Source organism: Aspergillus affinis (assembly GCF_023601865.1).
Source record: "Aspergillus affinis strain CMG 70 chromosome Unknown NODE_53_length_213089_cov_87_399433, whole genome shotgun sequence".
Lineage (NCBI taxonomy): Eukaryota > Fungi > Ascomycota > Eurotiomycetes > Eurotiales > Aspergillaceae > Aspergillus > Aspergillus affinis.
This window is the reverse complement of record NW_026515834.1, coordinates 100,888-125,410: the sequence shown is the minus strand read 5'-3', so window position 1 is coordinate 125,410 and position 24,523 is coordinate 100,888. Positions and strand designations below refer to the sequence as shown.

The following is a 24,523-nucleotide window of genomic DNA, read 5'->3' as shown; positions in this document are numbered from 1 at the left end:
GTTTTATGACCACAATACAGAATAAGCAGAAAGGTTCGGCGTTTGGCTTAAGCCACAAACTACAATCCAGACACCACAATTCTCGGAAGGGATGTTTTCATCTAATAGGACGCTGGGGTGTCCTCGGAATCGCCGTACGACCAAGAGAATGGCACAGTGCAACAAGCCCTGCCACATGTCGTTCCAGACATCAATCCTACATTTGAAATCCGGGGTTTCGGATCATAAACAAAGTTTCTGTATAACCCCATGTCATCCACGCGGTTCATCTAGAGCCGTACATTCATCTAGGCCCATTTATCTTATTCATCCTTTTCCTTTTAAAGTCTCGAGGATAAATCTCCTGTCGAATTAGGAAAAACTCACGAGTTATTTCTCGGGACCAGAAGTCTCTCGGTATACACAACCCATTTCAGCGACAGCGGTTCCGTGTTCTAGTTCTATAGATATCTCTTTCCCTAACTCGTATTCATTAATTAAACAGCATCAGCACTGCCATCTGCATCACCTCTCACAGAACCGGCGAACACCGATACAAATTCCCGGGAACCATAGCTACTTTCCAATCGGTCTAGGCGTCGGACGTCGGTGAGCAAATTCGAAATTCATACGCGAATGGTGAGCGCAGAGTTTGTCAGCTTGTGGCTCCTCACCCCTTAAGTCCGTTACCTAGTCCGTTCTCCGATCCCATATTCAGGCCACTCATTAAGGTCATAGTGACATAAACACAAGCATTCTAGTCTCGCCGTTTGCTCAGATCCTCAGGCCTGCTCGTCTCATGTCATCTCAGCTCACGTGTGCACTAAAACTAGCTGCATGACCCAGATTAGGAAAGTGGTTGCTGACGCAGTCTAGCCGGATACAATACTAGCCATTAGAAATGATATCCTTGATTCCTAGGCTACTGAGTAATAATTGTGCCGGTCTCTCGGTGCGGACGGAGCGTCGGACATAAGCCGCACGGGAGTTCGGGAGGATCAGGGCTTGTATGGACGCCACAGCCGAGCGACGGACATGGGGTTGCCGACGAGGCTCTGGGCGGAGCGTATTAGTAATAGTCGGGGTCTGTGGAGAGAGATCGTCGTGTGTGTTCGGGGTATGGTTTACATTTTTGGGCGTCTGTATGCCGTCAGTAACTGCTTGGGATCTGGGGGTGTGGCTAGGCTCGTGTTTGCTGATATTGCGCGAGATATAATTAGAATGGTTGGAGGAATGTGTGCTTTTTTTCTTTGATGAAGGTGAAGTCGGATGTTGAGTCTCCGTTACGTACAAGCACAAAGTGTACCGAGTAGTAAAGACGGTGATGTTAAGTCGGGAGAAGGTCCTATGAATAGGTCGCATGTGTTCTAGGTGAAGGAGACTCACGTTAGAATCGAATGGTCCTTCCTCTATTGGTATGGTCAGCATGTACGGTTCACGGCGTTTCAATTGGGTGAAGTATCGTACTAATTGTAGCTGAACGACCAAATACCCGGCGGTTTTGAAGCCGCGTGGGTTCTCATGCCCATGTGTTGATCAACAGTGCCCTGCAACCACTCACTAGTCCAGGGTGGCCTAACGGTCTCGGAATTCACACGGAAATCGTCTTTTCCGACTCAGTCCAAGGTCGAAATAACTATGGCTTGATAAACCCGTAACGGAGACAATCTAGACATGGTTGATCAACGTGAGCTCGCGAATGACATCATGAGCAACACCTAGGCTCTGTATTTCAAAGAATACCGGCTGGCTTGATCTTGGCTCTGTGAATATGACAACTTAATGTGGGTCTTCCTTACATCATGTCCACGCGTAACTGGCTGTTTTAGAGCTTATGAGTGGAGGATACCGTGCCTTGCAGTTCCTTGGTAGTGAATCGAAATCCGTACTTTTAAATCATTTAGCCAATAAAGCTTCCCAGCCCGACTTGGCGTTTTCAGTAATATTCGCGAGCTCTTTGAAACGGGACCAAAGGTATGGTAAATTCAATATGCATGTGTGGCTGATAGGTAACTGTGTTCTGGCTAAATATGATATGGCATTGATCATGAAACCCCCTCCCCCTTTGGGCGGAGGGAATCCGTTACGCATGACCTGTGAAGGTGGTCTTCATTGTCTCATTACTTGTGGATCATAGCCGCTTGCGCAAGCCCGGGATTACGAAAATTGTCTATTCTCTAATTTCAGGCGATCGTGGACTATACTGGATTTTGCACAGCTAAGCCCCCATCTTGTGTATCTGGGTTCAGACATGACTAGAACAGCAGGATTGGCGAAGAAGAACGCACTGACTACTGAATCAGAACGAGCCCCATTGCGGAGGGAATCCGCGATAGATTATCAGCCTCACTTCGGTGGCTACTTCACTATACCCACACCTAATCTATTCCCGGTTCTAAGGGCACTAGAATTGAGATCCAGTGTACACTTGTAATTTTCATGTTTTTCAAAGGATCTAAGCCCCTCCCGCCATTGACCTCACGATGATCTACGCAGTATAATCTTTCGCACTAGAAACTAAATCTGATAATATGCGACAGTCGGTAATTCCCGCTGACATACGGAGTAGGAGAAAGCAATTCATCCGGACAGATGGAAAAGCAGGCGCTATATCTACCCCACTGGTCTGGAGCCTCGTAGAATCCTGCTCTTCCTGGCTCCGAGGGGCCAAAAAGTACTCGGTGCTCCAAGTAGATACAAGGCCCCACTAAAAACGGGGACGGATTTTCCGAGTTCTGATGCGATCGACAAGAACAGGGGTTTTAATTCGCATGCCTTCCAAGGAGAAGAAAAGAATACTCTCGGCAGTTTCAATTTACAGGAAACGGATGGAATCCAAAAATTGGGAGATGCGCGACGTATCCTTCGAGTCCTTGGTGCTCACTGCTCGCCGGCTCGGACATAATCACCTCGTTAAGCGCGAATTTGACAGCACTAGGGCTGAGATTGGCAGGTAACGGTGGCCACGGGCTCCGAGCGGACCTTGTCCGTTGAATGTGCACACTATGTTAAGTCCGCGTCATGGTTTCTGGATACTAGCGTGTGTCGGGTCGGGGAAAGAGAATGTGGGCCAGTGCGGATAGACTATGAATAATCCACTATAATTTGGACTAGCCCGCGAGCGTCAGACTATCAGTCGGAGTGTTCAATCGCACCTTGAAGCGATGTGAGTCGCTTCGGAACTTGGCTGCCTGGTGATGGAAAGATGCACAGAAGCTTTAGATGAGATGGTATTCCAACAAGAAAAGCAAGGCTGCCAATCGTATACCGGAAGTCGTCGAAATAGAGTGGGTCTCAAATGAGCAGAATATAAGCAGAAAGGTACCTAGACCAAAAGGACCACCAGATCGATACCGCTGAGGATCCCGTATTTATTCCGGATAGCTTCATTCTTGGGATTGGTTGAGCTGCAAGCGACGTAGGGTTGTGTATTTTGAAGCAGTAATTGTTTCTCTACTATTTTTCATAAGCAAACTATTTGGTCATCGCTACCTTAAAACGTCTCGTGTCCAAAGGAGAAAACCCACCTGCAACATCGTATTGCCTAATGACTAGGCAGTAATAGCTGCTGACCATCTCGTTATGCAATAGAAGGGTCCACCAGCGATCCCGATCCTAGGCCAGGCCCTCACCATAGTCGGACCATGCGTTAATCCTTGCTTAACTCCATTCATTAATTGACTTTGATGATTTTATCAATCTCTCGCCACCATGCACATCATCCAAAGAGGAAATGCAGATTGTGTCATCATTTCCCACCAATTGTGCTCGGAAAGGCCACCACCATATGAGTATGACATACTTACCACCTATCAGCAGAGATAACCAAAGACAAGATTTCGTCAACGCTTGGCAAGGCGCGAAAAAAAAAAAAAAAAGAGCAAACAGTAAAGAAGGAAGCGATCGGATGTATCATCCGAGCGGGGAATGGTGTCACATTAATCACATTAATGGATTATAGGAAGATAGTAACGTGTTTAGCTGTTTCTTTTCCTTTCCCTCTAATAAGCCCCTCTACTCCGTAGCGAGGGGGGCTATGGCGCCAAGAATTCCGAATTTAATTTCCCTCTCCATGTCCGTTGGAGGTATGTACCTTTTCTCGTCCTGAAGGATTTCCGATTTTTCGTTTCCTGGGAGCCGCGGGATCCACGCGTAGGGCTGGCTGTCATGATTGATGTCATGTTTCTACAGGATTCTTACGTAGAAACTAAAAAGCGGTGCAGGGTTGAGTGTTGGATATGCGAGATGAAGTGTTGGGAAACGGATGTGACTGTAGAGTAGCCTATGTATGGGCAGACTGCTAGTAGCAACTGACCGACTTGCAACTAACTTAAAGGTGAGTTAATAATTGGGGGGTCCGGGGCGGTCTTCAGCGCCGACGACCGAATGCCAAGAGGGGCTCCCGGGCGAACGACGGTCGCTCGGGCGCTAAGCAGATGGCACCTCCGGCGTCCGACGTTCCCGTCGATCCCCGTCGGCTTCTTGGCTGTTCGGTGTCACTCGAAGCCGGATTTTTGTACTTTGTTGCTGGGCATGTGAAGGAAATATGGACAATGTGGAACTCAGAATGCGCAGAATAGAAGAGATGAGGCTTTTTATACATTGGGAAGTGATTCATTGAAACATGTCTATCATCAAATATAAATAAGGGGGCATATGCTGCTCAATTTTCGGGGGACGGTGTGTTCTCCTTTTCTTTCTTCATTACATCCATGGAGTGATCACCGCTTTTCGATCTCCAGCAGTACCCGTAAGCATTCCTCATCTCCCGCATCCACCGCGTAATGCAGTGGCAACCAACCCGCCGCATCTGTGAGCGTAGGATCAGCGCCCCGCTTGAACAACTCGCTCACGATTACACTATGTCCACTAGTGACTCCCGCGTGCAGCGCTGTCGCTCCTTCGCTATTGACGGCGTTCACATCCGCTCCGTGTTCTAGAAGCAAACGCACCATAGACAGATTCCCGCGGGCAACGGCCATGTGCAGCGGTGTCGTCCAGGGCATGTGTGCCGGCGTCAAAGTGCTCGGGGCCTCGCCGACCTTAGTCCGGTGGACGATATTGGGGCTACCCGTGGCCGCCGGGATAGTCTGCGCGTTGACCATAGAGGACAACGGAGGTAGGAGACCCCCGTAAGCTTGCGCTTCTAGAATGGTCGGCACCAGGGTTTGCATGTCGACGTCGCATAGCCGCACTGTGCCTTCTTCGGCACATACCTGGAACCCTGGCTCGCTGCAGGTCCCGTAGACGGGGTCGAATTGCTGGGATAAGGCAAAGGGATCAAATGCAGATGGAATCTGTGTGGTGGTTGCAGTAGTCGTAGTAACCGTACCATCCGGTGCCGATGGTTCGAGACAATTCAGATAATCTGCCGACGGGGAGTACGACGTACGGCCGACAGACGAGGATGGAGAGCTGGAGGACCCGTAGGTGGAGGCAAACGCCCCGTCGCTACCAGGATAAGTGCCGTCTGGTAGCACCATACTGTGGAGTGTGATTTCCTGGGGCGGCGCATCGGACTGGGGATCGGGAAGCCCAAGCTCTAGAGTACCGGGCGATTGGGAGCTGCGCCGCGAGCCTCTCTTGGAATGTGTTTCGCGCGAGGTGCGGCGAGATCGTGGACCCGAAGCCGTCGGACTGTTATTACTATCGAGCTCTAACTCTCTTAATCGCTTCCTAACATTATCTCCTTGGAGAACCATTAGCTTGGGGTCGACTGAAGCAAGGGATGTGCAACAACATACGGTGTCTTCGTTGCGCGATGCGGTTCCTCTCTCGGCGTCTTTCTAGAGCTAGGAGCTCCTCATGTCGCGCGTCTGTGGTATCCAACTTGGGTTTCATGTTTGATATTGTACAGTAAAAGTGGAATCACAAGGTCAATTCAATTGAAGTATAGAACCCTCCAAAAAAAGCAAAAGAATGGTAGCTCGCTCCTATGCACCAATTCGTCATGCCGGGAGAAGCCCATGTCTTATGCGGAGGAGCGTCGATCCCTCAGCTCGTAAACCGATCGCTTTTCTTTCCATGGCGCCTGTGGCCCCAGGGAAGGAATCAGGCGAGACAAACGGTCAGAAAATAGTAAGCTGGGCAATATCCATGGGTCTCTCGTATATGCTGGCGCGACAGAGGGTCGTGGCATCATCCTGTTCGGGGCTAGCGGTAATTTATCATGCGTCTTGATCGTGAAACGCTTATTATTATTATTTTTTGCCTTTTTCCTTATTTTTTATTTTTATTTTTTAAAATTGCTTCGTGAAGAAGCTCTGCGAGTCTGGGCCAGTATAAGCACCTTATGTTGCTGATGATTTCTAAGATGGAGGCTTAGCAGGTGCTGGTCGGGAACTCCGTTGCGTTGCGGTCACGCCGCAGTCCCGTGGTTTGGCAGACCCTAAAGTGAATCTTCATCACCCGTCAAGGCTCGTTGAGGAAACAGATGGGATTTAAAAACAATGCCTTCTTTTCCTGCCATTCCTCACACAGCCCCGCTTTGTTGATGAAGTTTATAGAATCAGCTTAGTCTAGTCCCTTGGTGATTGGTCATCGGGGTCGTCTGAACCTGCCCGTTTACAAATAGCACTCGGTCTCTTTCTAATCGTCATTCCCCGGCGGACTGATCCGGCGTGTCAGCCATCGGTTATTATAGGTCCTGTCCGCTGACGATGCCAAGTTGCTCTATTTCCCGCAGGAAGAGACCGGCCAAGAGGCACGGAATGGTCTTGGTGGCGCACGGTAAGGCAAAGGAAGGAAACCCCGGCCGGCGACGAGGGGACCACCGTCAGCACGATGGATTAGTTAGCTTTTAAATATGATAGCACATGCCCGGTCGAACTCACTGGCTTTGGACTTGAAAATCTTTCTTCTAAGGATCTCACATTCACATCGATTGTCTTGCGAGGGCAGAAGTGGCACAACTTCCTCGTGGCTTGCACAACCCAAAATACGAACCCGAGCAAGCCCTCCTCCCCACAGTCTATGCAAGATGAGACGGCAAAACCGCTGTTTCTGCAAGAAGCCGAGGAAAACTGTTGGTCCACTTTCACGACGTTATGGCCGTTTATCGACTGCTCAAAGGGCGCGATAGTATTCTTGAACCACCCTCGTTGTCCCACAAAATGATGCCCCTCGGCGGACTTGTGCAATTTAAACCCTGCCGCCGAAGATGCCTTACCTACAAGGTGACATCAGAATGCTCTTTAGCTGCAGAGTAACCCCTCTCGCCTCCCTGCTCCCTTGTCGCTGGCCTTTGCTGAAGTGTCATCCTTCATTCGCCCAGGAGACGTGGTTTTATATTCCGACGGCGAAAAACAGCTCGGGCCGTCCGTTCATGACGACATTCGGTGCTTGAATCTGCATTTGATCACACTTTCATCTCGCGATCGGCCATCATCTGACTCCCGCCTCGCTATCATAATTCGCGCAATGTCACTCTACATCCAGTGTTCGTTTGTTGCCTACGCGCTCCCCCCCCACTTCGCCAGGGCCTGGCGTTACATTTCGACCAGGGAAGCCGGTCAAAACAAGCATCCCCGTGGCTGCTCGGCGGCCCTCGGCGCGGTCGTCCCTACCGAGTAATTCGTATCGCTAGCATGGTACGGTGTGCCCATATACGACTAACCCCGCTCTGGAGGCATTGAAAACGGGCGGACGGGACGGCCGTTTTGGTCCTCTGCAGCTGCCTTCAAAAACCATTGAATTCTGCAGACAGGGCGATCGTATTCGCTAGAATTTGACATATCTTTGTGATTCCTCGTCTCTTTCCTGACTGAATTTCAACGTTCAAAATGCGTCTCTCTCAAGCCGTTAAAACCACTCTCAATTACTATCCCACCTGCTCTCTCGCCGAACGGCAGATTGTCCTGGGAACTGTTGGTGCGTACCGTCGACCCATCGACTCGCGTCCGATCACCGTCCACGACGTGCGCGGCCGCGAAAGTAGCTTCAATCTCGATGTGCATGGATTTCAATTCCTGAACCGTCCCAGTCCTCATGTTTCCTCTTTCAATGAGTCTGTGGTCAAGAAATTCATGTATCCTGAGGCCGTGGATATTCTGAAAAAAGCGTATGCCCGTTCCCCTCCGCACCGTCTCCTTAATTCTAGATATTTTACTGACCCATCTCCAGAACTGGCGCTACCAAAGCCCACGTTTTCTCGCACATCACGCGCACAGCGCCCTACGAGAAAGTCGAAGCCATGGCGGCGTCGAAGGAGTCGGATACCAAGCCCACTAGCTTGATGGTTCCTGCGCGACTCATCCATGTCGACCAATCCGAGACTGGCGCCTTGGACGTGTTGAAGGACAACTTGCCGCCACAAGAAGCTGCTCGTCTAGCCAAGTCTCGTTGGGGGATCGTTAACATCTGGCGCCCGTTGAAGCCCGTCCCGCGCGACCCGCTGGCCGTGGCGGATGCGCGCTCCGTGCGAGACGAAGATCTTATTGAGATCTATGGTCGGATGCCCGGGAAGGGGGAGAAGGATTATGAGGCGGCGACCAAGGGCGCTGGGTTCGGCGTGCTGTATGGGAAGTATGGCGAGGGTCAGAAGTGGTATTATTTGTCTGGCATGAAGCCGGAGGAGATCATGTTGATTAAGTGCTATGATTCCAGGGCTGATGGGAGTGTGGCGAGGAGGGCGCCGCATACGGCGTTTGTTGACCCTCAAACGAAGGAGGTCAAGGAGCCCAGGGAGAGTGTGGAGTTGAGGTGCTTGGTGTTCTTTGAGGATCAGATCTAGTGATTGGTTTGGTAGCTGGATACTTCCTAGATTTGAGCTTTATGGGGTGTGGATGTTAGTCGTACAAAGATCTACTCTAGCTTCTATCACTATCTCTGTTATTGCGTTCTTTTTACCGTAATCTCAATTTTCTCAAAACAGTTCTTGTCTGCTTTATTTTCAATTTCCTCTTCGGTCTCCTTCTTCTTCTCCTCCTCCTGTTTCCTCCTTTTTTTTGGGTTTCCTTCTTTTTCTTTTTCCATGTCTTTCTCTCTTTAATTCTCTTTTTCTTCATTAGGAGAGTGATTGTCTATAGTGATTTCCCTTACCGAATACAACTTGACTATAAGCAAGGACGGTCGGATAGACGAGTATTGTCGGGGTATAGCTCAGACTAATTTCATTGAACATATTTCCCCTTAAAGACTTTAGCGTACATGCTGATAATTATAAATATTCCAAAATCCAAACTCTTTTCATTTGCTGAAAAGGAACCAACATATAATGTCCTGTTATCTCAGGTGCTACAAAAGCTACACATTTTTGTTCAAGAGCATTTTAAGCAGTCATAACTTTTATTCAACATATTTCAAGCAGAGCAATGACAAAAGCAGATCTACAAGTATGCAAACAATTTCCAGTCTACCCCAATATCTGCATCAACTTCAAACTCTAACAGGCACCAAACCCCTCTCGACCCAATCGGCCACATGTCTCTCCAAATCCTCCATCACAAACCCTGTCCTCCGTTTCGGCATATCCGCTAATGCCCGCTTCGTGTTCGTGATGTCATACTGCGCCATGTCCTCGTATAGCTCCCACCGCGTGCGGGTCTTCCGCACGGGTTCCTGCAGAACAGGCAACATCGGGAGAAGTGGGTTCGCTAGGAGGTCTTTATCCGAGGAGAGCGCCTCCAGCCAGTCCTTGTATGGGAGCGCTTTGAGCGGATAGCCGCATTCCTCGAGCATTTCCCAGCAGGTTTCCACGTCTTTGTCTTCCTCGGGGCTCTGAGGTACGATGTGGAAGACGCGGTTGTAGTTCGCTGTGTTGGATGTGATGTGGACGAGCGCGTGGGTGACGAAGTCCACGGGAATCATCACTTTGCTTTGGTTGGGGAGGATAGGTCGGACGCCGAGTTTGATGGAGCCGATAAACACGCGGCCCATGAAGTCGTCAATGTTGGCTTTTCCTCGCTCCGTGTCGCCCATGATGAATCCTGAGCGGAAGATGGTCGCGGGAAGACCCTTGGCGATCATGCTGTGCACCATCTGTTCCGAGACCCATTTGCTTTGCGTGTATCCGATGTCGTAGGGGAGCCAGGCTTGATATTCTCCGAGTTCCGTGTCCTCAAAGATTCGCTCTTCGCCGGTAAAGTGCGACACGGGGCCCGTGACGGCTGCCGTGGACATATAGTGCAGGGACTTCGGTCGACCCGTCGTGGCAAGCTTGATACAGTTCAGCGTGCCGATAACGTTGGTCTCGCGGTGCTTCTCGTAGGGCTGAATGTAGTTAATGTGAGCACCGGCGTGGAAGATGGTGCTGCTCCAGAGACCAATCTCCTGGAATTCGGCTTCGGGAAGGCCGAAGAGATCCTTGCCCAGGTCACCGGCAACAGCCGAGATCTTGTCGAGATTCTCCTCCTGGTCGAGGCCGTATTTTTTCAGCGCAGCGATGAGACGACCACGTGCCCAGTAGTTGTCGGCGGCCCGGACGAGGCAGCGGACGACCTTGACGTCGGGCTGATCGATCAGGTGGCGCAGGAAGTAGGTTCCAAGATAGCCGGTCGCACCGGTCAGGAAGACTCGCCCTTCCGAGGGGGCGCGCCAGTTGGGGGCCTCACCGGCAGGCACAGTGATGTTCTTCGCGAGCTGGGAGTCGGCGATGAACATGCCCAGGCGCGAGTGGTCGATCTTGTTGTTGGTCTTGCCGGCGTCAATAACACCGGCTTGTGTCTCTAGGGTGGGGAAGTCGTAGATCTGCTGCATTGTCAGGGACAGGCCGTATCGGCGACGGATGTGGACCAGCAAAGCAGCGGCCTGTAGAGAGCTGCCGCCCAAATGGAAGAAGTTGCTGTTGGGTGTGATGTTGCTAATGCCCAGAACGGAGGTCCACAGGGCTCGGAGCCACGTCGAACTGTCAACATTGCCGTTGGAGTCGACCGATTCCAGAGCTTTTTGCTCGGCTTGTTCGGTCTCCTGGATGTGCTTGGTCACGACAGCGGCGCGGTCAATCTTGCCGTGCACGGTGAAGGGAAAGCGCTCGACAACTTCCAGTCGGGGGACCATGTAGGAGGGAAGGATTTTGCGCAGGTACCAGTCCAGCTGGGCGAGGGAGAAGGTGGCGTTCTCTTTCGGCTGAACAAACGCCGTGATGTACATCTCCTTTCCGGGTCGGCGAATGGGCAAAGCCACGGTGGCATGAACCATGTCGCTCTTGAGCAGGGCACCTTCGATCTCGCCGGGCTCGATTCGATATCCGAGGATCTTGATCATGTTGTCGGCACGGGCCATGAACTCCAGGGCGCCAGACTCCAGCTTCCGCGCCAGATCGCCGGTCTTGTAGACCTTGACTGACGAGCCATCTCTCGACAAGTGAGACAGATCTAGGAAGCTCTTTGCGTGTGCGTCGGGACGACCCAAGTATCCTCGGGCGACACCGGTCCCGCCGATGTACATTTCTCCGGACTCGCCATCGGCAACGGGCTGTAGGTTTTCGTCGAGGAGGTAGATGGTAGTCTCGTCGAGCGGTCGGCCGATAGGCGTTAAGCCTTGACGAACCTCCTCCAGCGTCACCAGGTGGTAGGTAGCAATACTGCTACCCTCTGTGGGACCGTAAGCGTGTACGAGATGCTTCGGAGCGCCGTTGTCGAGCACAGCCTGCATCACCGTGGAATTGGCAGCTTCGCCGCCGGTGAGGACATAGTCGAGATCCTTGAAGGCGTCGGGAATGACCGAGACAACATGGTTCAGCAACGCCGTGGTCAGCAGGATAGTGTTGATCTGATACTTGTTGAAGCTCTCATAGAGAGCGACAGGGTCGACGACCACGCTCTTCGGCAGAGTAACGATGGCACCACCGCGGGCCAGGGTAGTCCAGATCTCGAACAGGGCGGCGTCGAAGCTCGGCGCCGAAATCTGCGCCACCCGGTCCGAGCTGGTGAACTGGACCACTTGCGTGTTGAAAGCCATGCGGGTAATACCTTGGGACAGGATCTCCACGGGCTTCGGCAGGCCGGTGGTGCCTGAAGTGTGTAGAATATGGGTCCGGTGGCTCTTGCCGGTGGGCTCGGGAATCGGATCGTCGTGGAACCCATTCTGGTGCAGATCGGCCAGTTCGGTCGCCGGGAAGATGGCGTGGAATTCGTTAAATCTTGTCTGTTCGCCCTTGACGGTCATGACCAGACGCGCATTTAAAGCGTTCAACAAATCGCGAATTCGCTGGTCAGGGAGCGACAGATCTAGAGGCACGCAGGTAGCTCCGGCGCGGAGGACTGCAATCTGAGAGGCAACATTGGCAATTCCGGAGGGCAACAAGATGCCAATGGGCTCTTCCGGACGCAGGCATTCCTTTGTGAGGACGGGAACGAGTTTGTTCGCGCGCTCGTTCAGCTCGTGATAGGTGATGGACTGGTCCCCTTCTACTACAGCGGTGGCATCGGGAGAGTTGTGAACGTGGTACCGGAAGCAGGCCTCGAGGCCGAGCGAAGATAGTTTAGAAGATCCAGACATGATGGAAAATAAATGATTGTGAATTCTAAAGAGAGCGGATGAGGAGGAGTGTCAATGGTGTTGAGCTGAACCATGTTACTCACATTCCAAGTTCCAGTCTATATATACCCATTGTCTACCTCAGGCTGCCTCTATTTTGCCTCTTAATCCGAGTCTCTCTCTACGCATCTCATCACGATCCTTCGTCTGACTTGCCTGTGGGTCGCGGACTACCTTCTAGCGGCTAGAAGGCCTTGGTATAGCGCCACCAGTAGCTCGCTCGGAATTCGTCATGTCACAGCGTTGAGATGCCGACCATTCATGCAGAATCAGCCAGGAGGGTATGTCGCATTTCCACGTGTCATGTCATGTCATGTCATGTCAGCATCGCAAACGTTCTGTGCCTGGCGCTCCATATTGGACGGGGTCTTGGACGGTTCGCATCGGGGACCCGTTTTATGTCAAGCAGGATTGCAAATCTGACGGATCTGACACGTTCTGGATCCTTCAGCCTCGTATTCGGGGCGATCAGAACATCCGTGGCGTGTAAAAGCCTCAATATAAAGGCTTGATCACGACAAGCCGGTGATCTCGTCATCTCTTGACTTTTCGACTGTTTTTTGGCTTTTGCTTTCTTACTTGCATTATGGCGATACTATCGGGTTTCACCGTGTTGATTGGGCATGGGGTCGCACATCCTACGCTGGTTTACTCGGTTCTGGGGGTTATAGGCGCTATCACTGGCCTGGTTTTGGCGACGCTCGTCTGGCCCACGGCTTTCTCACCTGTATCGAGGGTGGTTTCATGGTTTCTCAATGTATGTTTCTGTTCCCTCTATTGGAGCTGGCGATACTGACTGTCGGCGAGGCGTACTTGCAATTCAGATATCCCATCAAACATGCAGAAACCGGTCGTCCCATTCCCGGACCGGCGTACGTCTGGCCCGACGGACAGGGAGATGCAGGCAAATACATCTTCGGCAGAGACAACAGCGCACAATGGCAGTCACAATATGGCAATGTTTACCGATTGTGGGCGGGGATGACTCCTGAAGTGTTCGTCGTCCAATTCACCTCTTTGCAAAACCACGTATTGACATAAGGCAGTGTCCTCACTCGTCCCGAACAACTGCACGTCGTCTTCAAAGACTCAGACAAGCACACCAAAGCCACGAACAGCAACTCCGGATACTTCATGAGCCGTATCCTGGGTAAATGCCTCGGTCTCATGGCCGGTCAGCGCTGGAAGCTTCTACGAGGCATCGCTGCCCCGCCCTTCACGCACCCGGCCGCCATTAAATCCATCAGTCGCATTCAACGCCATGTCCGCGAGCATTTCCACGAGCTCGAAACGCAAGGCGACCTGCGTCACGGTCGCATTCACCCGGTCCAGGACCTTAAGATGCTGCCCTTCTTCATCGTCGGCGAGGCCAACTACGGCTCCCTCACCCCCGAGATGAAAGCCGAGCTGACGGACCTCGCTCCGGCGCGCGAGAACCTGATGAAGTTCGTTGTTTTCGGAGGTCTCGCTCGCTTCGGTATCTCGCGCTTCTTCCCAACGGAAGCGAATCGTCAACTCAGTAGCTTCCGATCGCAATGGAAGACCTTCAATCATAGGGCTTACGAGCGCGCCCGTGAAAAGCACCCCTCGGCACTCGTGGTGCAGATGTACGACGCCGTCGCCAAGGGCTCGCTTACCGAGGAAGAAGTCCAACAGACCATGGACGAGACCCTCTACGCCAACCTCGATGTAACGACCGGTGGATTGTCGTGGAACCTCGTATTCCTCGCCTCGAACCCGACTTGCCAAGCCCGTCTATATGAGGAGGTCTCCACGATCTCCACGCCTGAAGAAGAAGAGGCCTATATCTCCCGTTCCGGCACGTACCTGGCCGCCTGCATTCTCGAGTCCTCCCGTCTCCGACCCGTCACGCCCTTCTCGATCCCGCAGTCCGCGCCCACGGAGCGTCTCGTCGACGGGTATAAGGTCCCCGGAGGCACGAATTACGTGGTGGACAGCTGGGGTCTGAATCTGCGGAACGATTTCTGGGCGCCAGACAGTAGCGCGTATCGACCAGAGCGGTTTGTAGGACGGTCGCCGACGGAGCTGCGGTATCATTTCTGGCGGTTTGGATTTGGGCCGCGACAGTGCATTGGCAAGTACACGGCAGATGTGGTCATTCGCACAATCCTGCTGCATGTGGTGCGCAATTACGAGCTGAAGTTGCTAGAGGAGGGCAATTGGGCGCAGGACCCTGAGTGCTGGATTACGCATCCGGATCTGCAGGTGAGATGTGTGAAGAGAAATTAGATTAGACCAATGTATAATTTGGGTTAGAAGATGGCAGGAAGAAAGGAAAATAGGAAAATTTACGCAGTTAACCATGACGAGATGATTTATTTGCTTTGCCAGTTTGAGTTTTGTCGTAGTTCACGATGTGTCATATTGGCTCCTTGGCGGAGTTTGTTAGTCGGAGACACCGAGGCAGCATAGGGGGACGTTCCTTGACGAGGTTGCATTTCTCACTCGTGACTAGTGTGTCATCATCATTTGAATTAGTTAACTAGAGTAATAAGAAAGGTCATAGAAATAGTTAGAGCCTAAGAAAGAAGGAAGGAAGGAATCGGAAGGAATCCGCAGACGATGACCGCCGAAGCTCTAATGCACGTCGGCCTCTTGGCACCGCCGAGCCCCCGAGCCCTGTCCGACGACTTTAGTGACTCTTAATGACCGACTTGAAAGACACGCATCCCTCGTTCCTTTCCATCTTCCGACCCCGACAGATCACCTGCGCTCGTCCTGAATGATCCGTTCCCACAATAATTAATAATTTCATGATGAAAAATGGAGCGCTCGTGTATGCAGTGTCATCAGCGTAAGGTCCGTTGCAGCAAGACCCTCCCCTGCTCGGCCTGCGCCCGCCTCGGCGTTCCGTGTCGCTATCCCAGCGCCGACCTCCATCGGCCCCGACGAGTGCAGAAGATCACCATCACCGACCGCGTCGCCCAGCTCGAACGCAGTCTGGCCGTGCTGGCGAGCAGTCCCATGCCCCAGTCTCAAGCCTCGGTCCCTGAAGACCCCAAACGTGACCCCTCGGCCGCCTATCTGCCCGATCCTCCGCCGTCGCCTAGTCGACGCCAAGAACTGCTGGTCCAGGACGGCGGCTCCACGCGCTACATCAACGAGACGTTCTTGTCGCGCATTTTGGAGAAGGATAGCGGTCTGCATAAGGCGATCGGGACTCCGCGCGATTCGGCAGAGCCTGCGGTTGGTTTCAGACCGGAGGGGCTGTTGCTGTCGCGGTCGCGACGGCAGTCCACGGAAGACGAGCAGTTGGATCTGTCAAGATGGCAGGCGGCGCAGTTGTGGCAGATTTATCGCACGAATGTCGATCCCGTCGTCAAGATTCTGCATCTGCCGACGGTGGAGCCCCTGGTGTATTCTATCATGAACGACGGGGGCGCCGAAGATCTCAAAGCCCTGCTGTACGCCATCTACTTCGCCGCTGTGACGAGTCTTTCGGGGGCGGATGCGGCAAATTTGCTAGGCAGGGACAAACGGTCGGCCTTACTGGACTTTCAGGGGCGGATTGAAACTGCGTTGGCTGATTCCGCCTGTTTTGACCTGCCGAGCATCTTATCTCTGCAGGCGCTAGCCATCTACATTGTAATTCACTCCCGTCTGCTTATTGTTGGAGGAGCGCATACTAATGAGACCAGACGTGCCTTCGAGCCCACAGTACAAGCCGATCTGGTTGGATCATCAACGGAGTCTTGATTCGCTCGGCCCTCTCCATTGGCATCCACCGTGATGGCACGCACTTCAACCTATCCCCGCTTGAAGCCGAGATGCGTCGTCGGTTATGGTGGCAGATCATTATGCTGGACCACCGCGCCGCCGAGGACCACGGTCTGGCCGTTCACGGCTTCGGAAGTCGAGCCGACACCCACATCCCCTTGCACATCGACGACAGCGACATCTCGGTCGAAATGCGCATGCTGCCCAGCCCGCGCGCTAGATGGACCGAAATGAGCGTATTCCTGCTGACCGCGGAGATCGGCATTGCCTTCCAACAACTCTTCCATAACACCGCGAGCCAACCGGTCGAACCGGCGCAGCGGCTGCAGACGGTGCATGAACTGACCTCATACTTGGAAAATGCCTACTTGCGGCACTGTAATATCAATATTCCGATCCAGAAGGCCGGGTGGTTGACTACGCGCTCCTTACTGGCGAAGTTCGAGTTCTTCGTGCACCAAGAGGGTCTTAATAACGATCGGCCACAGGAGCTGGTATCCTCAACGGCCGAGCAGACCCTCACTTCGGCTTGCAATTGTCTCGAGCTGAGCGTCGAGTTGCAAACCGATGATCTCTTACGGGGCTTCCGCTGGCTCTTCGTCAGTTACAATCAGTTCCATTGCCTCACGTACATCCTATGGCACTTATGTGCGCAGCCCGCGGGGCCAAATGTCGTGCGCGCATGGAATATCGTCGACGTTATCTTCGATCTTACGGAGAACGACGCCAGTCGCCCGGACCCGGGACCCCTGTGGAAGGTCCTTAGACATCTACGCGAGAAGGCAAGACAGAGACGTCAGGATGAGAATGCACCACCCCCTGTCCCGAAGGACCTACCGGAGGGGCAAATACCCGTAGAAAAGCGCCTCGATGAGCGACCAATGGAACAGATCGAGCCACCCCCGGAGGGCTTAGAGGACGTCTTGGCTCCGAACCTGGATCCAAACTCTTTGTCTGAATGGATGGATTTCTCCGAGAATCTGGGAATTTTCCGGTTTGATCTGTAGTCTTCTGTACCGTGATATCACCTTGATTGTCTTTGTGGCGAACATGGAGCGAGGGTGGGCAGCGATGACGATTTTCATGTAATGCGAATAATGAATGCGGTTACCTAGTTTTAGTTTCCTCCGTTCAGAATGTACACCATTTCTCTCGTGATCTTTTGACCAACCAAAGAAAGTGCACACGTAGCCCAAAGCAAAGAGAAAGAACAACCGGAGGCAGCCCTACGGCCCCTGGCAATGACCCAACTCGGCGGTCTCGACCTTTCGCTCCCGAGCCGAGCGGAGCCCAACTCCCCTGAGCCCGAGCCGACGGCGCAAAACAAATAGAAATATCAGATTTTAGTGCTGTCATGGACGCCTCCCTTATATCAACCAGCTCATCTCTGTCATTCCTCTGAAGGTACGTACAGACAGACTAGACCAGATCAGATACACCACGAACGCTCCTGGTATCACTCAAATCATCAACCGTCAAGATGTCGTCCAGTCCTCGCACCTCCAAGGAGAACCACGATCTCCAGCCGTGGGATAACAATGAGAGTCGCTCATCTGTGACGGTGTCGGGTTCGCCGAATGGGCAGCCCGTTGTCGACGAGAAGGACATCTCTCCTCCCCCCGATGGAGGCCTTGAGGCTTGGTTGGTTGTTGTTGGCGCCTGGTGCACGTCATTTTGTAGCTTTGGCTGGGTGAACAGTAGGTTCTCAATCTTTGACAAACCGTGAGAAATCCGAAATGCTGATTATTATAGGTATCGGTATCTTCCAAAGTTACTATGAATCAAACATGTTGAAGAACTATTCGTCCAGCACCATTTCCTGGATCCCTTCGTTGCAGGTTTTCTTCATGTTTGCGATGGTATGCCCGTCGCCAATCCCCCCCCCCCCCAAAAATAAGGGGCAAAATCTGACAGATACAGGGTCCTATTGTGGGAAAGCTGTACGATAGATTCGGTGCAAGATACCTGATTATCGCAGGCACCTTCTTCCATGTCTTCGGTCTCATGATGGCCTCTATTTCGACTGAATACTATCAGATCCTGCTCTCGCAGGGCGTGTGCAGTGCCATTGGCGCTTCCGCTATATTCCAACCTGGTGAGATCATTTCCGGTACCACTTCCCACCGTCAGAAGCTGATTAAACCTATTGAAAGCCCTCAACTCCGTTAGCGTCTGGTTCAACAAGAAACGCGGTATTGCCTTTGCCACACTTTCCACCGGCTCAAGCGTCGGCGGTGTCATTTTTCCCATTATGCTTGAACGTCTTGTTCAACAAGTCGGCTTCCCCTGGAGTATGCGAATCTCCGCATTCATGATCCTCTTCCTACTCGCCATAGCCATCGTCACCGTCAAGGCGCGTCTGCCTCGCGCCAGGTCCGCCAACCAGAGCAAAACCACCCTTCTCCATCCCTTCAAGGAGCCAGCCTTCGTCCTCACCCTATTCGGCTACATGCTTCTCACCTACGGTGTCTTCATTCCCATCAACTACGTCATCGTCGAGGCCGAGCTGAACGGCATGTCCGCCAGCCTGGCCGCATACCTCCTCCCCATGCTCAACGCAGCCAGTCTCTTCGGTCGTCTCGGTGCAGGCTTTGTGTCGGACAAGCTTGGTCGGTATAATATTTTCATCGCCATGTGTCTGGTTGCGGGCGTGTTGGTCCTGGCGCTCTGGATCCCCGCCGCCAGTAATGCCCCGACGATCGTCTTCGCCACCATCTTCGGTTTCGCTTCCGGTGCGTATGTCAGTCTCTCGCCTGCGCTGGTGGCGCAGATCTCCCCTCTCACGGAGATCGGATATCGCACTGGCTTGCTGTTCTTGTTTGCGTCGGTCGGCGGTTTGACTACCAGCCCGATTGCGGGTGCTATTTTGTCGAATGCAGGCGGCAAGGACTTTACCAACGTGAAGATCTTCTCGGGTGTGTTTTTGTTGGGCGGAACGGTGTTTGTGATTGCGGCCAGGATTATGAAGACGGGGTTGAAACTGGGCGCGAAGTTTTAAGATGGAGGCTTTTTTTTTTTTTTTCTTTTTTGTCATTCCCCCCCTATCAGCGTCTGCACTTGCTATGGGGGTAAACAAGCGTTTTTGGTGGTAGATAATGCGCGCTGCACGAGTGGGAAGGTGCAGTTGTAATAATTCATAGATCATTCTGGGTTCGTGGTATCATAATCTCCCATGGTCCCACGGGCTTGTCCGCGGGATCGCAGTGGTCCGAGTCGTAGCCGAGATCCTCCGCCACTGTGCTGGGATCTTCATCCTTGTAAATGTTTATAAAGAAAGAAAGGGAAACAGTAGCAGCGCAGGTGTGAGCATACGCAGGAGTCCATTGATGCTTGGATTGCAAATATTCCGTGACTGACAAGTGGGAGAATCGCCACACCTTCAATTTAGAGTCGATCACAAGGAAATTGTTGCAAAGCGATAACAACCCCTGTTCGTCGATTTCGTCGGCTAAGAAGCACTCGTCGTCTTTCGACCCAACTCGAATAGCGGAGATGAGCTTCTCGCTATCCATCGGCTTGTACGCCGCCATCAACCACAACATGGCGCGTTGCGCGAGCGTTCTGTCTGGCTCCTCCAAGTTGTCAATCTCGTGCCAAATTTCGTAATATGCATTCTGTAGAGCATCCGGAAGATTCTCAAGATGTTTCCAAACACTCGTCTCAGTTTTGCATCTCACAATCTGATGGACTTGCAGCGAGGTCCATTGAAACCTGTACATATCTTGTCAGCAATCTTCAACCTCGAGAAAGCGGTCATAGAACAGTCTTACATTCCCTTTCTGGATCGGGCAGGCTAATATTCTCTAGTGAGACACAGTCGTTCACTTTCGATTCGATTATTACCACACAATTTGTTCCCACTCGCTCTTTCCTCCAGGAGACATGTATCGATGCGTCCCCCATAGTGCACGAGTGGCTGGATACCTCTCAATACAGTAAGCCGTTGTACGTGATTACAGGGCTGAAAGTTGTCAGGGGCGCAAAGAAGAGCCGGACACTATTATCAAAAGATGCGCCAGCCAGATAACCCTTCTCCACCGCCTATCCAACACAACCCTCATTACATGCGTGATAAATTCCCCCAAATCGACGAAAAGATTCTCCAACGGCTTGTTTCTGCGACGGTCACTCGGCGGAAAAGGGTCCTATACAAACGGCATCGTTTTGGGGGCATCCCTGTTAACGTGCAGGAACCAACCGCTCAACCGATGATCAACACCACAGACGACGAGTTGCCACAGTCTGTTCCCTTGGAGAAACCCCATACGCGTACGGATCAACCTGGCGATAGACCACAGGCGTGGCTCACCGCAACGACATTGGCAGTTGACAATTTCGGGAAACTTTCTGCACCTTCTGCAACCTCGGCCACTAAAACATTTTCTTTTTCCAGATGTGAGGAGTTTCCCGTTCCTGCTGCGCCTCTTTCCAGAGTGAGACGGATGTACAAGAAGATGGAACAAGCCAGAGAGGAAGAACACAATAAAATTATCGATTTATTGGACAGCCAAGACACATCGGGGCCTCCTGGTGACATTCCCATTCGATCCCATACTTGGAAGGAAATCAACTTTGGAATGTCGTTCTCTCAGGCCAAACTTTAGGTATTCGTTAATGGAAGACTAAACATCGCCCGCTGTGATACTTACGCCTCCCTATTCCTCTTTCACCCCCTCTTGTGGTTTACTCTCTTCATACCCCTCCGCTGTTATTCAAATGAAACCTCGTCATGTTTTGAAGAGGAGATCAATTCCAAAAGGTACTGCTTAGTTCGAGTGAGGAATAGCGTGAAAAGTCTGTAACTGAGGATACATTTGGGAGATTTGAATCACTTGGTGTTCAGAGAGACTGCCTGTTTTCCCACCAGCGTTGTTTCAATGGGTGTTCGCTTTCGTTTCTGTAGATAATTGTCAATATCACTACTTTTGGCTGTCAAGGTGAAAACAGAACGCATCAACTACTCTATCACAAGGTGCTCGCATCACTCCGAGCGGGAAAGAGAAGAGACGTTACACATTCGATCTCACTGATACGGGACATCTTCCTCGCTACAACCCAATTTGCATTACCTGGGAACTTTTCACTGGCAACTCTGGCAGAGCAGTAGTCGGGTTGAATATTTATATCACTCTACTGCCAAAACTTGTATATATCATAGCCTTAGTGAGTCCTACCTTTTCATAGCGGAACGGTAAAGCAAAATAAAAGCTCAGTAGGAAGATTCTCAGAAGAAGTATTGCAATATCGAATTATGGCTGATATGGAACAAATGGTACGTACTATTTTCATGGCGTCAAGTTAATTTGGCATCTCATCAAACTATCAAGGATGGCTAAAAAATGCTTAGCATCGTCTGTTGGTTACCACTTTTGCATCCAATGGAAGCGCTAACCGACCCTCCCTTTGATACAATCTTTTCTTTTCCCCCGCTGGAGACAGCCTGTCTGGTTGTTATGGTGGTAGCAGTTGCAGTTGGGTTGGGGAAGAATGGTGTGCCAATTTTCATGAGTCCATCTTTATGTGATCGCTAAGTTACATCACCAACATTACGGCGTTCAACTCTACAGCAGCATCGATAACAGTTTCAACAACATCAGCCTCGACCTCATTCAGCGGCGCTAATTCCATATCCTGCGCCCATGACAATGATGTGGTCAATGTAGAAATTCGGAAGTTTAGGGGATCGATACGGGACCAAAAATAACGATATGACTGCTTGGATTCCTTCGAATGAATGAATCTCCAGAAGATGGAGGGGCAAGCGAGGTGTAGACCTTTTGATAACTCAACGAGGCGTACGCCTCGTAGCACTGTCTCAGATGCCTGGCTGCCTCGGGCTCACAATGGACGACGGCTTGGCATTCAATGTCACACGGGCTTCCTTGATGGCAAGAAGCAATTGGCTTTGATAAAGATGCCGTCGTCCGCCGGCCGCCAGACCTTTGCGACTCAATGAGCATGTTCAAGAATACAGGGCGAATGGGACGTGCTGGTGGCATTAAAATGCGACAGAGACGTATGAGGTCAAGGAGTTGGAAATTGCGATTCTGCAGTAAAATCGATTCTTTATATCGGCTTTTTAGATCTTGTATACCCTCGTTTACAATTAGATAGTGTGCGGATGCTCCGAGATTGGAGGACGTATAATGACTGAACATTCGGTAGACCCGTTCATAGTGTGTTTAATATGAACCCTCTTAGACGGCAAATTACTTTCTAATTCCATGGCGACACGTACTGATTAAAATTGGCTGCTTCATCAGAACAAATCCTTCTCAACTCCACCAAACAATATCTTCAAAAACCCGGATTTATCCCTACCTGACTCTCGTACCGCATCCCCCATCCCAACATCCCGATTGATCTCCTCGGCCTGTATAACAACATCCTCATGAATCCCCCTTCTCCGTTTCCAATTCCTCTCCGTGTTCGTCACATATCCCTCCCTGTACATCCGCCCATAAAACTCCCTCCCCTCGTCTGCCGTGCGCACCCGCAGGATATCATAGTCGCTCGCGGCCGTCATCGCGGCGTCTCGTTCCCGTCCGGTCTGTCCGTCCACCATGTGTACGTTTACTCCGAGTCCTCGGAAGGTGTTCCCCCATATTGCGTCTTCGGAGGGTGTCACGAAGATGGTTATTCGGGACGGTGCGATCGGGTAGGACAGGAGGTATGAAAGCGCGTTCGTGTCCACGCCGTGCGGGATGGGGCCTATGACGAACGAGTCGTTGGATGCGATGGCGGCGTCGATGACGGGGGTGTAATGCTTGAAATAGGACTCGGAGGAGCCGGTGTCGATGGGACCGGAGATGAATGCTATTCGTCGTCTCATTTTGAGGATAGACTTCATTAGTATTGGATATGGCGAGTTCTTGGTGTTGATGTTGTTCTTGTGTTGATCTTGTTGACATGGCAATTGATAAGATAACAAATTGCCGAAGGCGCGCTAGTCCATATTGGGTAAGGCGTGAATTGGAGGTAAACGCGGGGAAGATGGAGGGGGACACGTGAACGCAATATTCATGATGAAATCTTGCATGCATCGCTGTAGATGCTCTAGAAGCCTTGAACCATGATTCAAGCCATTTTCTTCGTTGGTCAAGTCCAATGTTCATGCTCTCCACCTGTTCCTTGGCTCACATCCAATTAACCCGGCTGCCCTTTCAAGTAATGCCTGATTGGGAAGCCAGCTATGAACTTTCCTGCCCGCCATGAAGAATTATGGCTCCTGGATATAAAAAGCTTGTAAGATGTCTAGCTCCTGATCCTTCGGTAATGGACTGTCCTTGTTTTATGCTTGAATCATCCTCACATTAAAGAATCACAAAGAGAAGTTGACTAATCTTGGAAACCGCCATCATGTCTACGATGGACCAGATCTTCTCTGGATATTACAAACGCGTCGAAACCCTCAATTCCAGCAAAAGCCCCTTCGCCAACGGAGTTGTCTGGGTGGACGGTGACCTAGTTCCCCTTCACGAGGCCCGCATCCCCATCACCGACCAAGGCTTCATGCACAGCGACTTAACCTACGACGTGCCGTCCGTCTGGGACGGCCGGTTCTTCCGTCTCGACGATCATCTTAACAGACTGGAAGCGTCGTGCGCGAAGATCCGTCTTCGGTTCCCCATTCCGCGAGACCAGGTAAAGAACACGCTGGTGGAGATGGTCGCCAAGAGTGGGATTCGCGATGCCTTCGTCGAACTGATCGTGACTCGTGGGTTGGTCCCCGTTCACGAGGGCAATCCTGACAGTATGAGAAACAATCTATATCTGATCGTACAGCCATATGTCTGGGCCATGGATCCTGAAACCCAGAAGACGGGTGGAAGCTCGATCATCGCGAGGACAGTCCGCCGTGTGCCGCCGGGTGCAATCGATCCGACCGTCAAGAATCTGCAGTGGGGTGATTTGGTCCGAGGAATGTTTGAAGCGAGGGATCGCGGCTCACAGTATCCATTCCTCACGGACGGGGATACCAACCTTACCGAAGGGTCCGGGTTCAATGTCGTGCTGGTGAAAGATGGAGCGATCATTACTCCCGACAGGGGTGTCTTGGAAGGAGTTACGCGCAAGAGTGTCTTTGATGTTGCCAAGTCGAAGGGCATTGAGGTGCGCGTGGAAATTGTGCCGATCGAGACGGCGTACCAGAGTGATGAGATCTTTATGAGCACTACGGCAGGTGGCATTATGCCGATTACGGAGTTGGATGGGAAGCCAGTTGGAAATGGCAATGTCGGGCCGATTACGAGGGCAATCTGGGATGAGTACTGGGCTATCCATTATGACCCAGCTTACAGTTTTGAGGTCAAGTACTGATGTAGCCGTT

General features: G+C 51.7%; 10 protein-coding genes across 10 annotated transcripts; 6 read left to right on the top strand and 4 right to left on the bottom strand.

The window, feature by feature from the left end:
* Window positions 1-4,700: 4,700 nt before the first annotated feature.
* Window positions 4,701-5,820, bottom strand: KD926_008334 (uncharacterized protein; the record flags this gene model as incomplete). The annotated part of the gene is made up of 2 exons (XM_053101047.1): window positions 4,701-5,668; window positions 5,724-5,820. The coding sequence occupies 2 exons, from the start codon at window positions 5,818-5,820 to the stop codon at window positions 4,701-4,703; spliced, it is 1,065 nt and encodes a 354-aa protein (XP_052955358.1).
* A 1,271-nt stretch (window positions 5,821-7,091) lies between these two features.
* KD926_008333 (uncharacterized protein) lies at window positions 7,092-7,551 on the top strand (the record flags this gene model as incomplete). The annotated part of the gene is made up of 2 exons (XM_053101046.1): window positions 7,092-7,112; window positions 7,177-7,551. 2 exons carry the CDS (start codon window positions 7,092-7,094, stop codon window positions 7,549-7,551), a joined length of 396 nt encoding a protein of 131 aa, XP_052955357.1.
* A 209-nt stretch (window positions 7,552-7,760) lies between these two features.
* Window positions 7,761-8,710, top strand: KD926_008332 (GA4 desaturase family protein; the record flags this gene model as incomplete). The annotated part of the gene is made up of 2 exons (XM_053101045.1): window positions 7,761-8,038; window positions 8,101-8,710. The coding sequence occupies 2 exons, from the start codon at window positions 7,761-7,763 to the stop codon at window positions 8,708-8,710; spliced, it is 888 nt and encodes a 295-aa protein (XP_052955356.1).
* A 644-nt stretch (window positions 8,711-9,354) lies between these two features.
* Window positions 9,355-12,417, bottom strand: KD926_008331 (non-ribosomal peptide synthetase; the record flags this gene model as incomplete). Its single annotated transcript, XM_053101044.1, has 1 exon — window positions 9,355-12,417. One exon carries the CDS (start codon window positions 12,415-12,417, stop codon window positions 9,355-9,357), a length of 3,063 nt encoding a protein of 1,020 aa, XP_052955355.1.
* A 625-nt stretch (window positions 12,418-13,042) lies between these two features.
* On the top strand, window positions 13,043-17,201 carry KD926_008330 (cytochrome P450; the record flags this gene model as incomplete). Its single annotated transcript, XM_053101043.1, has 5 exons — window positions 13,043-13,213; window positions 13,264-13,451; window positions 13,503-14,682; window positions 15,262-16,062; window positions 16,116-17,201. 5 exons carry the CDS (start codon window positions 13,043-13,045, stop codon window positions 17,199-17,201), a joined length of 3,426 nt encoding a protein of 1,141 aa, XP_052955354.1.
* Window positions 17,202-17,674: 473 nt separating this feature from the next.
* Window positions 17,675-19,192, top strand: KD926_008329 (MCT family MFS transporter; the record flags this gene model as incomplete). The annotated part of the gene is made up of 4 exons (XM_053101042.1): window positions 17,675-17,891; window positions 17,947-18,053; window positions 18,115-18,289; window positions 18,348-19,192. The coding sequence occupies 4 exons, from the start codon at window positions 17,675-17,677 to the stop codon at window positions 19,190-19,192; spliced, it is 1,344 nt and encodes a 447-aa protein (XP_052955353.1).
* A 136-nt stretch (window positions 19,193-19,328) lies between these two features.
* On the bottom strand, window positions 19,329-19,913 carry KD926_008328 (uncharacterized protein; the record flags this gene model as incomplete). Its single annotated transcript, XM_053101041.1, has 1 exon — window positions 19,329-19,913. One exon carries the CDS (start codon window positions 19,911-19,913, stop codon window positions 19,329-19,331), a length of 585 nt encoding a protein of 194 aa, XP_052955352.1.
* A 291-nt stretch (window positions 19,914-20,204) lies between these two features.
* KD926_008327 (uncharacterized protein) lies at window positions 20,205-20,798 on the top strand (the record flags this gene model as incomplete). Its single annotated transcript, XM_053101040.1, has 1 exon — window positions 20,205-20,798. The coding sequence occupies one exon, from the start codon at window positions 20,205-20,207 to the stop codon at window positions 20,796-20,798; it is 594 nt and encodes a 197-aa protein (XP_052955351.1).
* Window positions 20,799-21,726: 928 nt separating this feature from the next.
* On the bottom strand, window positions 21,727-23,044 carry KD926_008326 (uncharacterized protein; the record flags this gene model as incomplete). The annotated part of the gene is made up of 3 exons (XM_053101038.1): window positions 21,727-21,825; window positions 22,037-22,134; window positions 22,516-23,044. 3 exons carry the CDS (start codon window positions 23,042-23,044, stop codon window positions 21,727-21,729), a joined length of 726 nt encoding a protein of 241 aa, XP_052955350.1.
* A 509-nt stretch (window positions 23,045-23,553) lies between these two features.
* On the top strand, window positions 23,554-24,513 carry KD926_008325 (aminotransferase class IV; the record flags this gene model as incomplete). The annotated part of the gene is made up of 1 exon (XM_053101037.1): window positions 23,554-24,513. The coding sequence occupies one exon, from the start codon at window positions 23,554-23,556 to the stop codon at window positions 24,511-24,513; it is 960 nt and encodes a 319-aa protein (XP_052955349.1).
* Between the last annotated feature and the right edge of the window lie 10 nt (window positions 24,514-24,523).